Here is an 18,282-nt window from a genome sequence, read left to right on the forward strand (position 1 = left end):
AGGCAAACAAAACTCTCACCTGGCGGCAGTGGCCGGACGGGAGACGTAAAGGTCGTTGTTGGGTGTGAAGAATTTTGTCACACCTGCCGGTCACGGTCAGAAAGCAGTGGTGGAAACCCAGATTCTCCACCCCAAACAAAAGGTAAAGGAGCAAAGATTCACAGCTGGGATGTGAAAGCTTAGCAAGCAAAGAAATATTCTCTCCGGGCAGGTGAATCCGTCAAATGGACTCTCCTTTGAATTTCAGTGTGAAAGAAATCTCAAGAGTTTTGGAAATAAATTTAGAAAGAGTTTTGCAAATTTGTTGCATACTGCAAAGAAAAGAAAAAACAACAACAAGAAATTTTTTAAACCTATACCTACGTGAGAATTTGGAAGGTAACTTACCAAGGGCTGGAGACGATGAGCAGAAGCAGCCGAAGGAAGTCCAGGGGTGATGTTGGGAAAGGCTGAGATGGGGAGAGATTTATACTACTTGCTCTGGCCTTCCGAGGGAGTGGTCCAAGTTGGCGGTACCAGTTTCGTTAAGTACATGATGCTACTAACCCTTCTACATTTCTTGGCTTGCGCCTAAATTTCCTGATGCCAACGTAAGTGGTTCCAGAAGGATCTCTCCCCTTCTCCAAATTCTCAGCTCGTGGCAGGTACCCTGAGATACCTTGAAATGGCTTCCTCTTGTCCCTTTTTCATGTTCCTCTTAATGGGTTTGGGGTGTTTCCTTTGTTCTTTTCTGCTTTGGAAATGCCATCTTAGTGAACAGGTTGTGGTGAATTGTGTCCCCAAGTGAGACACTGGCATCCCACCAAAGTCAGCACCGTGTCCTTGATGGGAAGAGAGGCAGCCTGGGAGAGGAAAGGCCCACCAGGTCATTTACTGATTGTTTAATTAAAACATTCACATGACTGTAATGTCCTGGTACAACCACACTCGGGAGTGCCTGTGTTTCTCTCGAGAGGCTCCAATAACTGGGCGCTCGAAGGGAGAGGCTCTCCGAGGTGCTCCGAATAGGGTTCCTCAGCAGGAACTGATCTCTCCTCTCTGTGTGGACCTTTCCCCGGCCCAAGGCAGGAACAAGCACCACTCTTAGGTGACCCAAATGTTCCCACAAGAAGATATTATTAATATGAATATTACTGCCTGTGAGTCTTTAATGAGTCTCACACTGATAAAAGGCTCTGACGGAGCCTTTTATGCCACTCACTTCTCCCGTGGATGGCATTGGGGGTGGGTGCCAGGAGGCATGGCGGATCCCCCAAGTTTTGTCCTTGGTGTCAGCTTCTTGCACAAGCTCACTATTAATTTATTCATTTATTAAATCATTTCCAAACTGACCCTCATTATAAGATTCCAGGGTGAGGTGCAATAACTGATGTATTTCAACAGGCAATACTTTGGAAATTTCCAAGTTAAAATTCAGCACATCACCCCTCTTCTTAGGTGAAAATTCTCCCACTAAACCCCAACCTAAGCACTTTTCATTTTCTGAGACATTTCTAATCCCCCTGTTCATAGATAACCTCCAAATCAACTCTATCAACCCCTCATTCCTCCCCAGTCCTTGCCCCTAAGGTTCCCACCCAACCCGGATCCATCTGGGTCTTTTGGAGACCCTGCGTGCAGTCAAACCCGCCTCTCATAGTGGACTCTTGTCTTCAGATCACGAGGGTGCTCTGATCCGACCGGAGGGCTTTTAGCTGATCTCGAAGGGAAACCCAGAGTGGAGAAAGCAAGGGAGGAGGAGAGCAGGCTGGAGCAAAGCTGAGACCTTGAAGGTGTCCATGGCCATCAGAGAAAGGTATTCATGTCGATGGGTGTCACTGACATCACATAGGAAGGAGAATTCGCACCCCAGTTTTTTAAAACTAAGAGGCCATCTAAGAGTAACTTTCCTGGCAAAATCCATCTTGCCATGAACTTTTGGACTTTAAATTCTTCACACGGATACATGCCTGATGAAGTGGACGGTCCTGATCCACGAAAGCTCACAGATTTTGTTATGATTTTTTTAGTGGTCTATAAAAGTATCCCCTACTCTTGGATTGGTATTCTGTAATAACCACATGGATCTTTTAGTAGGTGTCGCTGGGAGGGGTCTTTCTGGGCTGGGAGGGGAGACTGGCAATCTCACCGGCACCAACCAGTAGTTCCCTCCTGCTTCTGAGTTCAAAGAGAGCTCTGCCCCTCTGCTAGGTGCTTTTTCCTTCTCTGTAGTCTTGTTGGTGAAAGAGGAGAGCGCCAAAAATGGTCTGAAGCTCAACATCAAAAAAACTAAGATCATGGCCACTGGTCCCATCACTTCCTGGCAAAGAGAAGGGGAAGATATGGAGGCAGTGACAGATTTTATTTTCTTGGGCTCCATGATCACTGCAGATGGTGACAGCAGCCCCGAAATTAAAAGACGCCTGCTTCTTGGGAGGAAAGCGATGACAAACCTCGACAGCATCTTAAAAAGCAGAGACATCACCTTGCCGACAAAAGTCCGCATAGTCAAAGCTATGGTTTTCCATTAGTGATGTATGGAAGTGAGAGGTGGACCATAAAGAAGGCTGGCCACCGAAGAATGAATTCTTTTGAATTGTGGTGCTGGAGGAGACTCTCGAGAGTCCCCTGAACTCCTGGATTGGGAAAGGAGTACAACAATGTATATTGTCTCCCTTGCTTATTTAACTTATATACAGAATACATTGTGCGAAAGGCATGATGAGAGTCCCCTGGACTGCAAGGAGAACAAACCTATCCATTCTAAAGGAAATCAGCCCTGAGTGCTCCCTGGAAGGACAGATCCTGAAGCTGAGGCTCCAGTACTTTGGCCATCTCATGAGAAGAAAAGACTCCTTGGAAAAGACCCTGATGTTAGGAAAGTGTGACGGCAAGAGGAGAAGGGGATGACCGAGGACGAGATGGCTGGACGGTGTCACCGAAGTGACCAACATGAATTTGACCCAACTCCTGGAGGCCGTGGAAGACAGGAGGGCCTGGCGTGCTCTGGCCCATGGGGTCACGAAGAGTCGGACACAACTTAACGAATAAAGAACAACAACTGGATTGAACTGGACTGAATTGTTTACTTCTTGCTGGCACTGCAACCCTGCCCATCTGGGTTCTCTGTGGAGCAGCAGACCAGATTTGGGGAAGCAGGGGGGCAGGGCTGGGCCGAAATAACGAAATGGTCTTCTCAACCCAGATCTGCATCACCAGAACAGCAGCATGTCCGGGAGAATCCTGAAGTATCTTGTGCAGGATCCAATGATTTCATTGGCGCTTGATCCAAATCAGTGCCAGTCAGAGGATCTCCCACTTGAATCAGATCCGCCTAAAGAGGAAGATTTTCGGATAGCGTCTGAACAGAGGGACCCTACAAGACCCCCCGTTGGAATCAAAGCCCTTCCAGGATCCCGTCTGCTTCAGGGTAAGGGGAAAACAAAATATGTTGCTGGCAAACACATCACAAACTCTCTTACAGGATATCTGAGTTATAAAACAAATAATTGAAGGACTGAGGCAAACCGAGGGAGAATGAGTAGCCCCCGTTAATCTAGTTTCAATCAATATTAGCGAGCGCTCTGTTTAGCGATGAAATCGCTTTGCGACACATTTTTTTGCGATCGCAAAAGTGATCGCTTTACGATGTTCCCTATGGGGGAATTTCGCTTTGCGATGATCGGTTCCCTGCTTAGGGAACTGATCATCACAAAGCCACAATTTTCGCACAGCTGATCGGCAGTTTCAAAATGGCCGCCGGGAAAAAAACATGGCTGCCCGCTGTTTTCTGTGACGGATTCCTCGCTTACCAGGCACCAGAAATGGCCGTGTTATGGAGGATCTTCGCTGAATGGTGCGTTTTAAGCCCATAAGAACGCATTAATCACGTTTTAATGCGTGTCTATGGGCTTTTTTATTTCGCATTGCGACATTTTCGTTCAACAGCGATTTCGCTGGAATGAATTAACGACGCAATGCGAGGCATCAGTGTATATCAACCTAACGGGTGGTATACAAGTCAATGTCAGCACTCAAGTTCATTTTTTAGATGTTCTGATAGGGGCTACAGAAACAAGCAAGAAGTTCCTGCCTTAAGTAGTGAGTAGGACTCGATGGCCTTTGAGGCCGCTTCCAACTGAAGATTCTGCTACCTAACATTTCATCGGAACTGTTGGTACACATGCAGATGAAATTCCTCTTGAAGGCAAACTAAGCCAATTGTCAAATAAATCTACAGTGCTTTCAAGGTTTCCAGTGTTAATATGCCTCAATTGTTAAAAGCCAAATGGAAAATCACCTCAAACAGGAAAGCCATGTCATGTTCTTCATTTATCCTACTTTTTCTTTTGCAAGATTGTCTATTGTGCACTCTATCTGATGGCCAAGGATTTAGAAGAGAACTTGCTTGAGTTGAAAGAGGAGGACCCAGGGACACATCCTGAGGAGCAGACGAGGTGGGGAAGGGGGGGGCTTCCAATTCTCTTTAAGAGAAAACAAGGATATGTGAAAGGGAGAGATAAAAGCCCAGAATGAGAGTAAGAAGGGAATAGCAAGAAGTGGACCTTGTTCTGGGTAAAAGCAGGAGAAAGAACCCCTGGGAAGCCCTCGTGGAAGGTGCCTGTTAAACTCTTCTGGGGGCGAGATCCGTCTGCAAGATGAAGATCATGTCGGATCACACTGGGAAGGTTTGCTTCCAAGGGTGCAATCTCTACTGCACACAGACCCTTGAAGGACACCCTTCGGTTCAAAGAGGATCCGGTCCAAGTTGCTCCAGTCTTTTTCCACAAAGAAAGAAAGAAAGAAAGAAAGAAAGAAAGAAAGAAAGAAAGAAAGAAAGAAAGAAAGAAAGAAAGAAAGAAAGAAAGAAAGAAAGAAAGAAAGAAAGAAAGAAAGAGAAGGAAGGAAGGAAGGAAGGAAGGAAGGAAGGAAGGAAGGAAGGAAGGAAGGAAGGAAGGAAGGGAGGGAGGGAGGGAGGGAGGGAGGGAGGGAGGGAGGAAGAGAAAGAACAAGAACAAGGAAACAAAAGACCCACCCCGTCACTAGGCCAAACACGTCCAAACGGGTCTGCCTCATGTTCTCGTGTACGCCATCTGGTCCTTGGCAAAAAGGAGCAATCCAGACCGTTTTGTCGGCACTCTGGAAAGGGATCAGAACAGCCACCTGATCCCACACCTTCAGTTCCGCTTCCCTGCCTGCCCTGCGTCCAGGAAGGATTAAACCCATCCCTTAAGGTCTTCTTCCCACCGGCTATGCTAAAATCAACATTCTCTAAATCCATTGGTGAAGGTGGCTTATCATCCTACTCGGCTGAATGCTTCCTGGAGGGGCTGTTCCACCTTCCCGCCTTTAGCTAACAGGGTCCCTCACAAAACAACAAGCACAAGATGTTGTTGTTGTTTTGTAGATTTTATATCTGGCCATTTTTCTTCGACAATTCCATGTCTGTCCTGACAGAGACTCGAGGGAAAGGGCACATAGGAGCTGAGAGAGCGGACATGAGGGGATCCCTCCTTGTTTCAGCTTTGAAACATCACCGCGTCTGTTCGAATTAGCAATTATACCAATGCAGTTTCTTATGTACTGTAGTGTGGTTATCGTGGGAATGTGGGCCATTAACTGATGGGAGGGAGACACGTATCCATCTAGCAAACAGTATAATAAAACAAGGTTTCTCCCTTATCTTCTGAGGAAACAACCATATGCCCAAAGCAATGTTTACCTTTCAGTTATTTACAGAAAAAGAGACTCAAATGAAATACCACTTTCAATGACTCATTTTATGACCCTTTGTCTGTGTGTGTTTTATACGGCTAAGGACACATCATTGGTTCTTTGGGCTTTCTTTACATCTGTAGCGCATGCGTATTGACTCTCTCAACTAGCTGCAATCATCAAATGGTCTCCTGAGAAAATCTCGCATCTTGCCTTCCTTCCTCTCGGCATCTTTAAAGGGGAAAAATTTCCGCAGCCACGCCTGTTCAACAGGGACGTTTTTGAGATGATGTTGCTGCGTCGTGTCACTGCATGTTGAGAAAATGGGCCCTTTAATTTTGCCAGTCGACATGTGCAAGAAGGCTACTTCTTTGGAAATAGTTATAGATGCAAGATCGTTTCTTTGTGTATGGTTTCCTTCACGTACTTGCAAACGTACCTCCAGACTCCATGGTGATTCACAGCGAACCAAACCAGCAGGTTCTTGCTCCTAGTGTCAAAACAATGTATTTATTTTTGTTTGTTTGTTTGTTTGTTTGTTTAATATCCCACCTATCTGGTCGGTTAAGACCACTCTAGGTGGCTCACCGCATAAAATACAAATATATATAAACAACCCTACGAGGCACAAAATTGAAAACCCACCAAAATCCTCCAAGTGCATCTTCTAATAACATTCTTATTGAAAAGAGATCCAGATCCATGACCCAGCTTTATATCTAGTTTAGTTTACCTAAAATAAAAAACCACCATATTACATCTTTACTCTGATTAGGGCTCCCTTATTTCAATTTAATTCTCCTTTTTAATATAGAGAATACACCCTTTTACAGTTCCAGATGATAAATGTATGCATGTTTTCAATATTAAGGGGCCCTTCCTCGTTTTCCTTTTTTTCATCTTTCTAGGTAATTCCCTCACTAATTTCTCTTTTGTCATTTAATATTTCTGTGTCTCTAAGCATTCTGTCATCTTTCATGTCCTCTGAAATCATTTTGTAGATCTGATTTATGTCTTTATGTGCTTGTTCTATCTTCAGTGGGTCTTCCAGGCTTTTTTTGGTTAATTTTGCTGTTTTTTCCCTTTGTTTTCCCCTAATACTCTCCTCTGGTCCAAGGCTGATATTTCTCTTAGATTAACTTCCTCCAGCTGCTGCTTTGATTGGCATACATCATCTGAGATACTCCCATTTCCTTCTTTATTATTCCCTGTTGCTTGCGGACTATAGTTCTTCTGGTGTTGATTGGATAATTTGGCCTCTTGATAATGAGATCTCACTGTATCTAATATTGTTTGAAGAGTAGATTTTATTTCATTCCAAAATTATCCTTGTTGTGCCATTCTATTTCAGCTGCCCAAATGGTTATAAGCAAATATTAAAATTCCAAATATTTGTATCCACGGCCTGATGGCCTTAAAAGTCCACTTTAGGGTTAATTTTCCAGCCTGGCACAAAGAAAGTCAAAAGGAAATAACAGCGGAGTGCTCAAGATCACCACTCCTAGACAAACCTCGACAGCATCTTAAAAAGCAGAGACATCACCTTGCTGACCAAGGTCCGCATAGTCAAAGCTATGGTTTTTCCAGTAGTGATGTATGGAAGTGAGAGCTGGACCATAAAGAAGGCTGACCCCCGAAGAATGGATGCTTTTGAATTGAGGTGCTGGAGGAAGCTCTTGAGTGTGACCCCTGGACTGCAAGGAGAACAAACCTATCCGTTCTGAAGGAAATCAACCCTGAGTGCTCCCTGGAAGGACAAATCCTGAAGCGTAGGCTCCAATACTTTGGCCATCTCATGAGAAGAGGAGACTCCCCGGAAAAGACCTTGATATTGGGAAAGAGTGAAGGCAAGAAGAGAAAGGGATGACAGAGGACGAGATGGTTGGACAGGGTCATTGAAGTGACCAACATGAATCTGACACAACTCTGGGAGGCCATGGAAGACAGGAGGGCCTGGCGTGCTCTGGCCCATGGGGTCACGAAGAGTCAGACATGACTAAACGACTAAACAACAACATGTGCAAGAAGGCTACTTCTTTGGAAATAGTTATAGATGCATGATCGTTTGTTTGCGTATGGTTTCCTTCACGTACTTGCAAACGTACCTCCAGACTCCATTACGTTTTGCTTCCTGTAAGCCCTTCTCCCAGCACCCTCTGAGCCACATGCTCCGTGGTGATTCACAGCGAACCAAACCAGCAGGTTCTTGCTCCTAGTGTCAAAACAACCCTGCAAGGCAGAAACTTGAAAACCCACCAAAATCCTCCAAGTGCATCAAACACAGGATTTAGTGCCTGCAGCATCTCCAGTTGTTTAAATGACAACACAGCTGTAGAATTGCATTATTGTATTGAAGAAATTGCAGTCAAATGTGTAGGTTTAAGCAAAAGGCTTACTGTTTTTTTAATATAACCTGAAGCAGTTCCATTTTACAAAAAAGTAAAGGCAGTTTCAGGGTTTGGGGCAATTAGGACTCATTCCCACAAAAAATATAGTAGAGCTACAAATTGCTTTTGCTACACACATACCAGAAGAATGTGTGTGGGGTGGGTGTGTGTTGCTTTTAGTGCCTCTAGCGAATCCCAGCTCATTCTCAGTTTTTGCCCTCCTAATGCCATTTCTGCATTTCCTTGCTACTTGTCTGTATTGTTTGTTTGTTTAAATTTATATCCCACACCATCTGGCTACTCTGGGCAGCTAACAACAATATAAAGAATAATATTAAAAAGCACGATAAAAATAAATTAATACATAACAAACAGGGACATTAAAACAGATGTCAATAAAGGTGGTTTAAAGGGAGTGATGGAGAGGATGGCAAAAAGTATGGTAAAAAGGGAGGGCGAGATCCTAGTGCTCCAGGAAAGCCTGGCGGAAGAGCCCCTTTGAACTTCTCTAGCGAGGATGCCCAGCAGGGATCTCCATAGGCTGGTTGTTCTATAGGCGGGGGGGGGCAACCACCGAGAAGGCCCGGTTTCTTGTTCTTTCCCTCCAGTTCTGTCCTTCGGGATCAACGTCCTCAACCACGCTGCCCGGGAAGAACGGGTATTACGGACCGATCTGGCTGGGAGCAGGTGTTCTAATAGGTCCTGAGGTCCTAAACTGTTTAGGGCTTTGAATGTTATCATCGTGACCTTGAATTCAATGTGGAAACGAAACATACTCATTCTTGTACTCATCCTTGGTGTCCTGGCCTTCTTTCTGCTTCCTATCCGTCTTCTTTTGTTGTTGTTGTTGTTTTCTGGTCCTCTCTGAGCTTTCTGTGAAGCCACACTGTCCTTTTCTGCTGCCTCCCACCTTTTTTTCTTGTTGCAATTGTTGGAATTTGTACCTTGAGAATTTTTTTTTGGAAGCTCCCAGCCTACTTGGACTCCTTTTCTTGTTAGGATTTCCTGCCATGGGACTTTACTTATCCTTGTCCCAAATTTAATGAAACTGGCTTAAAAAAAAAACAAGTCCAGCATATGTTTCCTTTGAAATCAAGAATTCTACTAGAAGAGAGTTTCTCTTGCCCAGGGTTCCCCTTACTGCCCCATCCACCATCAAGTTGTTCCTACTGGTTAGAGTCAAGTCAAGGATAGCTAGTCCTCTAGTTTCTTTCTCCACTTTTTGTGGGAGAAAATTATCAGGCACACAGACATGGAATTTTCGGAAGGACTGTACCTGGCAGAATTGGCCTCCCAACAGATATCAGGATAATGGAAGTTGATATCTCCCATTACTCTGCCTTATTTATTTACAGTGGTGCCTTGCAAGATGAGCGCTCCGTTTAACGATGAAACTGCTTGATGTTGACGTTTTTGCGATTGCAAAAGCGATCGCAAAACGATGTTTCCTATGGGGGAATTTCGCTTTGCGATGATTGGTTCCCTGATTCAGGAACCAATTCTCTTAAAATGACGATTTTCAAACAGATGATCAGTGGTTTCAAAATGGCTGCCGCGTAAATAAAATGGCTCCCCGCTCTTTTATGGGATGGATTCTTCACTCTACAGCCACAGAAAATGGCCGCGCTATGGAGGATCTTCGCTGGACTGTGAGTTTCCAGCCCATTGGAATGCATTAACCGGGTTTTAATGCATTTCTATGGGCTTTTTAATTTCGCTTTATTTATTTATTTATTTATTTGACTTATACCCTGCCTATCTCGTCCACTCTAGGCGGCTTAAAATATAGGATAAAACAATAAATTCAAGAATGTGCATAGTCGTTCAATAATAACTGTAATAAAATAGAAGAAAAAAATAAAGGGAAATAGAAAGAAATCAGGTATTGACTGGAGGGAAGGCCTGGATGTATAACCATGTTTTTAATTGGGTTTTAAAGATTCCCAGCATAGGGGCTGTGCGAATCTCCGGAGGGAGGTTGTTCCATAGGCGAGGAGCCACCGCCAAGAAGGCCTGGTTTCGTGTCTTCTCCTTCCGGACCTCTCTCGGTGTCAGGCTCCTCAGCCTCACCTCCTGACTCGCACGGGTGATCTGGGTAGACCTTGGTGGAAGCAGACGTTCCGCCAAGTATCGAGGTCCTAAACCATTTAGGGCCTTATAAGTAAGCATTAAGACTTTGAAGTCGACACGGAAATGAATGGGCAGCCAATGCAGTGCGGCCAGAGTTGGAGAAATGTGTTGGTATTTTCTCACTCCAGTAAGGAGTCTGGCCGCCACATTCTGCACCACCTGATGATGTTTTCGTTCTACAGCAATTTTGCTGGAATGAATTAACGTAATGCGAGGCACCACTGTAATTGAATTATACCTCCCCTGTCTCTCAGTGCTGTTTTGCAAGGTGGTTACCTAGTCAGTCTTGTGCAATACAGTAAGTTGCAACAATAATACTTGATTATAATATTGGAATCTATTTAAATTAGCACATGTACATTCTAAACAAAAAAATCCTTTTCTGTGAAGAACAACCTATTTTTGGTTAGTATCTGTACAGTGGTGGCTCACTTAGCGACGTTAATCCATGCAGGAAAAACCATCGCTAAGTGATTTAATCGCTAAGCGATTTTAAAAAGCCCGTAGGAACGCCTCATCCCCTACCAACACCGGCCACCTGGCCCAGGGGGAGAAAAAGGTTTTAACTGGAGCTTCCTTCGGGACCTGACCGGACGAGAGTGCCTGCTGACAGAGGGAACAAGAGACCATCTGCCGGCCACAGCCACTGGGTGAGAGGCAGTGGAACTGTGGTCGGGCCCCTGTTGGATGCCAGCCCTTTCTCAAGGGAGCTGGCTCAACCTTCCCCTGTGCCTGCAGGATCAGGCCCTGCTGCTCCTGGCTGCCTCATCCCCCTCTCAACATGAGCTACATGGCTGGGAGGGAGAGAAGGGGCTTTAGAAAAGTTTTATTTTATATATGTTTTAAATGTTTTTAAATTGTTATTAATTGCCAGCAATGAAGAAGAGACCCACAGTGGATCTAATGGAACAGGAAGGGGGGAGGGTGTTGGAGGGGGCAGCCATTGAGGTGGTGCTGGGTAGGGGAAGGAATGGCGGTGGGGGTAGGACATGCCCGCATAGGAGAAGAGAGGTTAGATATCTTACATCTATCCCCTCTTCTAGTTCTACCCCCAACCAGATGGTATCAGGCGACCATATCAGCAAACCCTCGAGCCACACGGTGCTGTTGATGAACGCCAGGTCAGTACAAAATAAAACTGCCCTCATCCATGATGTAATTCTGGATGAGGGGTCTGACCTGGCGTGCATTACTGAGACCTGGGTGGGAGAGGAGGGTGGTGTTCCCCTCTCCCAGCTATGTCCGCCTGGGTACTCAGTCCAGCACCAGGGTCGCTCGGAGGGTCGGGGAGGGGGAGTTGCTATAGTCTATAGGAGTTCTATCTCCTTGACCAGGCTTCCTGTCCCTTTGAGAGGAGGTCTCGAGGGCCTGTATTGTGTGTTGGGCTCGCGAGACAGGTTAGGGATTCTGTTGGTGTACCGCCCACCCTGCTGCGTACCAACAGTCTCCCTGCCTGAGCTGACAGAGGTAGTCTCGGACCTGATGTTGAGGACTCCCAGGCTGTTGGTGCTGGGGGACTTCAACATCCATGCCGAGGCTGCCTTGACTGGGGCGGCTCAGGACTTCATGGCCACCATGACAACCATGGGGCTGTCTCAATGTGTCATCGGTCCGACGCATGAGAAGGGCCACACCTTGGACCTGGTTTTCTCAATGGGACTGGAAGATGGTGGTTTGGATGTGGAGGGGCTGGTCGTGACCCCATTGTCATGGTCAGACCACTTCCTGGTCAAGTTCAGTCTATTAGCGTCTTCTTCCCTCTGCAAGGGTGGGGGATCTATTAAGATGATCCGCCCTCGGAGACTAATGGATCCAGATGGATTCCTGAATGCTCTGGGGGATTATCCGTCTGATATGGTCGGCGCTCCTGTCGAAGCTCAGGTCACCCTATGGAATAGGGAGATGACCCGGGCGGTTGACACGATTGCGCCTAAGCGTCCTCTCCCTGCTCGCCGAGCCCAGACAGCTCCTTGGTATACTTCTGAACTGCGGGCGATGAAGCGAGAGGGGAGACGGCTGGAGCGCAGGTGGAGGAAATCCCGCTGGGAGTCCGATCGAACACGACTTAGAGCCCATTATCGGGCCTATTTCGTGGCAATACGGCTGGCGAAACGGCAATATTTCTCCAGCCGTATTGCTTCCTCAGAATGTCGTCCAGCAGAGCTGTTTCGGGTGGTCCGGGATCTTCTTCAACCGGGAAATCCGGTGGAGGTCCCGGACTGCTCATCAGCTCGCTGTGATGAGTTTGCCATACATTTTGAGGGAAAAATCGCTCAGATTCGCAGTGGGTTGGACTCCACAGTTACTGCAGAATCAGAGGATGTGTCCAGTGCGCCGTGCTTAGGTCCAGTATTAATGGATGAGTTTCAATTGTTGAGACCTGATGATGTGGACAGGGTGCTTGGATCTATCCATTCTATCACCACTCCGCTCGACCCTTGCCCATCCTGGCTAATTGGAAGATCAGCCAGGGGGGTTCGCACCTGGGTCCAGGAGGCCGTGAACGCCTCTCTGGGAGAGGGAGTGGTCCCTACCGCCTTGAAAGAGGCGGTGATTCGACCACTCCTTAAAAAGCCTAACCTGGACCCAAGGCTGGTGGTCAACTACCGACCAGTGGCGAACCTCCCTTATTTATTTATTTATTTATTTATTTATTGGACTTATATACCGCCCCATAGCGCTACAAGCACTCTCCGGGCGGTTTACAATTTTAATTATAAAGGCTACACATTGCCCCCCCAGCAAGCTGGGTACTCATTTTACCGACCTTATTTGGGCAAGGTGTTGGAGCGGGTTGTGGCCGGGCAACTCCAGGCGCTGCTGGATGAAACGGATTTTCTGGATCCATTTCAATCGGGTTTCAGGCCGGGTTTTGGTACAGAGACTGCCTTGGTCGCCCTGTACGATGACCTTTGCCGGGAGAGAGACAGGGGGAGTGTGACCCTGTTGATACTCCTGGACCTCTCAGCGGCTTTCGACACCATCGACCATGGTGTCCTTCTGGATAGGCTGGCTGGGTTGGGAGTTGGGGGCACTGTTTTACAGTGGTTCCGCTCCTTCCTGGCTGACCGTGTCCAGAGGGTGGTGCTGGGGGACAGTTGCTCTGCCCCATGGCAGTTATGTCATGGGGTTCCTCAGGGCTCAATACTGTCCCCCATGCTGTTCAACATCTACATGAAACCGCTGGGAGAGGTCATCAGGAGGTTTGGGCTGAGGAGTCAGCAATATGCTGACGATACTCAGCTCTACCTCTCGTTTTCCACCAATCCAGGTGAGGCAGTTTCTGTGCTGAACTCGTGTCTGGACCTGATAATGGACTGGATGAGGGTTAATAAATTGAAACTCAATCCAGACAAGACGGAAGTGCTGTTAGTGGGTGCTTCGCCGGACAGGCTGGAGGGCCATTTCCCTGCCCTGAATGGGGTTACACTCCCCCTAAGGGACAGGGTCCGCAGCTTGGGGGTGCTCCTGGACCCCAGTCTAACACTGGAAGCCCAGGTGGACTTGGTGGCCAGGGGCGCCTTCCTTCAGCTGCGGAAATTATACCAGCTACGGCCCTACCTGGACGAGCGGAGTCTCATGACAGTCACACATGCACTGGTAACATCCCGCATAGATTACTGCAATGCGCTTTACGTGGGGCTGCCTTTGAAGACGGTCCGGCGATTGCAACTGGTCCAGAATCGAGCTGCGCAGCTGGTGAGTGGTGCAGCTGCCACGGAACATATCAAGCCGATTCTGTATAAGTTACATTGGCTACCAGTTGCTGCCCGGGCCCAATTCAAAGTGCTTGTTTTGACATATAAAGCCCTAAACGGCTTGGGCCCTGGATACCTGAAGGACCGCCTCCTTCCATATGAACCTACCCGGCAGTTAAGATCTAGCCAGGGGGCCCTTTTGAAAGAGCCGTCCCTTAAGGAGGTAAGAGGGACGGCTTGTAGACAAAGGGCCTTTTCGGCAGCTGCCCCCAGACTATGGAATGCCCTCCCGACTGAGATTCGTCTGGCACCGACGCTGATGACATTTCGGCGCCAGGTCAAAACCTTCCTGTTCCAGAAGGCTTTTAATTGAAATAATATTAGCTGTGGGTCTGATGGCAATTTTAATTGTATTTTAATTGTATTTTAATTATTTTATCTTTTGCTGTATTGAATTTTAATTATTGTAAGCCGCCCAGAGACCTCTGGGTAGTTTGGGCGGCATATAAATTGAATAAATAAATAAATAAATAAATAAATAAATAAATAAATAAATAAATAAAATTAAAACGTGTTTAATATGTTCCTATGGGCTAAAAACTCACAGCGAAATTCCTCCATAGCGGTGGCCATTTTGGGTGCCTCTAAAGTGAGGCAAAACAGCGGTGGCCATTTTTTTTCTGGCGGCCATTTTGGAACAGCCGATCAGCTGTCAAAAAATGGGGGCTTTGCAGTGATCGCTTCCCCACGATCATCGCAAAGCATTTTTTTCCCATTGGGGCCATCGCTAAGCGATCGCTCCAGCGATGGCCAAAGGTCCATCGCTAAGTGATTTCATCGCTCAATGAAGTGATCGCTAAGCGAGGCACCACTGTATTTCTTGTTAATCTTATAGTTCTTGCCATCCCAGATAGAAAGAAATTGGTGAGCATTGATAGATTCTTCAAAAATGAATTGAAACATATTGATGTGGATCATCTCAGAGAGATGGGGAGGGAGGAAGGAAGCCAGACATGTAAAAATCAAGCAGTATGGAGGGAAAATATGCTAATGTTTATTTTTTTGGAATCAATTTTTTTAAAATCATAGTTATAGCCATTTTTAATATGGAAATTTGCCATAGAATTTCTGGTTGATGACACTCGTATAAATTCTTATTAAGAGAAAATGAAACAAAATTAAAGTAATGATTTCTTGGAAGAATATGCTGATAGTTTGTCCATGGAAGTCTTAAAATCATTGAAATCAACATAATAACCATTACTGAATTAGTGTTGTACAATCTTTAGACTGCTTTAAGCTAGTGATAGAGAAGACCAGCTGTTAAGGGAATTGATTTGTTTAGCAACTGTTCTTCAATCAGTAGCTTGGAAAAACAGGAGGGTGAAGAACCACATAACCACTGGTCTCATAATCTAGGTCTCTCCAGTTAATCAGGCAGTTATCAACTCTGTTGTCATTCCAGACAAGATTCACTTCATCAGCAGACAGCACCCTGTCCCACATGTAAACATCTGATATCTCTCCTACAAGTGACTGGTTGATATCAAAGCCACCTCCGAAGGAGTCCTGATCTTGCCCAAGGACAATAGATGCCTCGGGATTGATGGCGTAACCTTTCTTCATCCCCACGCGTGGCAAAAGATGGTCATCCACCCACAATTCCACTAACCCTGTCGCAGAATCCCAACTCACACAGATGTGTTCCCAATCCGATTCTGAGCCCTGCTTTTCCGGAAGGTTGAAGCTCACAGTGGCACCTCCCAGGTAAAGGCTGTATTGGTTTGGGTTGACCTTGTAGAGGAGGAGTTCGTTGGAGTTTCTCTTGGTGGCATAAGAGAAGAGGCCGTATCCACGGGTCAAGAGGGTGTAGGATCTCAGGCACACGGTGAAGCTGGTCAGCGGCCGCCGGAGCGGGGCCTTCAAAAACACCGCAGCGCTGTTTGAGGCGGTTGGGAAAACGAAGACCTTCTTCTGAAGATCTGCAGGGAAGCAAGAAATATTAACATTCTTTTTAAATCCTTTCAACTTAGGATCTCAAGTGGTCGTCTAGGACTGTGTTTGTCCCCAACTTCAAGTCCTTCTTGTTGTTCTCCCAAAGGGCACCTGTTGAGGTTTTCGGGGAACAGAGAGTGGACTAGTAGGGCTTTCAGCTAAACCGTCAAGGTTTCCCTGTCTGCTGAGAGTAAGAATATATTAAAAAGCTTGTTGGATCAGATCAATGGTCCATAAAAAGGAGCATTCAGCTTCGGAGGGGCTCAGGGCAGCCACCAGCTCTCACGCCAAAAATGCGCAGTCTTTCCCCCAAATTACTTTCCTTAGGATGGATCCCCAGTAGCTAAATTGGAATCAAATTGCTATAAGGATTGAAGTGTAGATACACTCTCCAATCTCATCACATTACTTACTATCTTCATTAGCAAAACGATCCTAGGAAACCAGCAAGAACCAGAAGACAGAGGGGAGAGATTGCTGTACATCTACGGATATGTCTGTGATGAACCCTTCTTTTCTCACAACCAGCTGGTGGGGTCCATCCGACAGACGCCTAGGATTTTGTTCTTTGCCGAGAGCCTTATGAGGCCCAGCTAGGCTTTGGGGAAAAGGCCAGAGAGCTCTCAAGTGGAAAAACGCTCAGTCTCTCCCCAAACTACATCCCTTCGGGTGGAGCCCCAGCAGCTAAAGTGGGTTTAGCAAAGATAAACTGTCCAGTCTCATCAGATTACTTACCTTCGGTAGCCGAGGATCCTAGCAAGCCAGCGAGAACGAGAAGAGAGAGAGGAGAGATCGCCATGCTGACTTTGTTCAGAGTGATCTGGACTGGAGGTCAAAAGGGACGCGGAACCACCTATTTAGTTGTACAAACAGCTTCCTGCCTGGAAAAAAACCAAGCCCCTAAATAGTGACTCTTTGGAAGCTTCTCTGAATTAATCCCCAAAGTCACCGGAGAGATTTTAGATTCTAGTTACTGTGCAGAGCTTAGCAGCAACATTCCCTTCTTCCTGCTCCTTTGCTTTTTATCTAACTCCTTTTCTTGGTTTCCTGTTTATCGCTTTTACATTGCATTTTGACGTAAAGCCTTTCTAGCAAAGCTTAATTTCATGTTTTCTGCTGTGTTTTTTGAGCCCCTGGATACTGAAGTCACTACTAGGGAGTAGCTACAACCGTTCCAGTTTTCTACCAATTAGTGTGACTCGGGAGGAATACCTAAAACTTGGTGAGATGACTCCCACAACTGGAACAAAGCAGTGGAAGCATCTAAACTGTTCAAAAAGAACAGAGAGAATAGAAAGAGAAATCCTAACAAGAATAGATGGGTGGGAGTTTCTAAAAAAAAAAATTCTAAAAGCAGGGCTACAAACAATTCCAACAACAACCACACGGGTCTGGTTCATGTTCTCGTGTACGGCATCTGGTCATTGGCAGAAAGGAGAAATCCTTTCTGTGTGGAATTGGTAAAACCACGCTTTAAATAGCCCCGTTAGGATCACCCTAAGTCTATGGCCCATAACAACGAGTGTATACATGCCTTCTGCACTAGAAAAAACTGAGATTTTTAGAAACTTTAAGAACCATTTTAATGAGAGAGAAAACCAGGACGTACAAGATGTTAGTAGAACTGGCTGGAGAGCTCAGTGGTTTAAGTCTCTGAGCGTTGCAATATTAGGGTGCCCGTCTGAAAACAGGAATAGAACATGGAGAATGCAGGAAAAGAATGAAGCAGCTTCGCCACCATCATCCTCTTAGAACTGTTGAGCTGGAAGGGGCCCTTTGCCGGCCATCATTCTGAACAACTACCATGGGTCCTGTCAAAATCCAGGCTGCCCTCGGCTAGGTAAAGCTTGGCGTCCTTCTTCCTGCTGGCAACGCGGGCAACGTTGGCCCAGCAATGTTCTGACAACAGAATTTACTCAGGAGGAGGCGGATCAACAGTCACTCTCTTGAGGGACAGGCAGCGTGGAGGTTTCAGAGTCGGTCTTGTGTCTCTGTCTCCATCACAAAATGTTGTGCCTCACAGTTTTTGTTGCGCACGTCCTCAAGCGATGGATAGGCGGACCCAATCCTGATGTGGACGATGCTGCCAAGGAGGAGGAGGAGAAAGGTGAGTCTAGGCCTTGGGGAGGAAAAGGCAGGAAGGGACTGAAGTCCCTTGAACTGAGGGTTTTTTTTGTTGTTTGTTTTTTATCAAGACGGCCCAAAACATCATTGGCTGTTCACTCCCCTCTTTGGAAGAATTGTATAAGAACAGTTGTAAGAGGAAGATATCTAACATACTGAAAGACTCCTCTCATCCGGGATATCAGCTCTTTAAACTATTACCATCAGGAAGGAGATTCAGGGTATTGAAAGCAAGGACAAGCAGATTCAAGAAC

General features: G+C 46.2%; 1 protein-coding gene and 1 long non-coding RNA gene across 2 annotated transcripts in view; one reads left to right on the forward strand and one right to left on the reverse strand.

Moving 5' to 3' along the window:
- The window catches only part of LOC144584866 (uncharacterized), a 109,000-nt gene that overhangs the window by 85,468 nt on the left and 5,250 nt on the right, over positions 1–18,282 (forward strand). The gene's annotated exons all lie outside the window — the stretch shown is intronic.
- LOC140702791 (C-reactive protein-like) lies at positions 14,942–17,223 on the reverse strand. The gene is made up of 2 exons (XM_072983992.2): positions 16,640–17,223; positions 14,942–15,891 (listed from the first exon to the last, which is right to left on the reverse strand). Exons 1-2 carry the CDS (start codon positions 16,701–16,703, stop codon positions 15,269–15,271), a joined length of 687 nt encoding a protein of 228 aa, XP_072840093.2. The 5' UTR covers positions 16,704–17,223; the 3' UTR covers positions 14,942–15,268.

The sequence above is a fragment of the Pogona vitticeps genome, chromosome 15 (assembly GCF_051106095.1).
Source record: "Pogona vitticeps strain Pit_001003342236 chromosome 15, PviZW2.1, whole genome shotgun sequence".
Taxonomy (NCBI): Eukaryota; Metazoa; Chordata; class Lepidosauria; order Squamata; family Agamidae; genus Pogona; species Pogona vitticeps.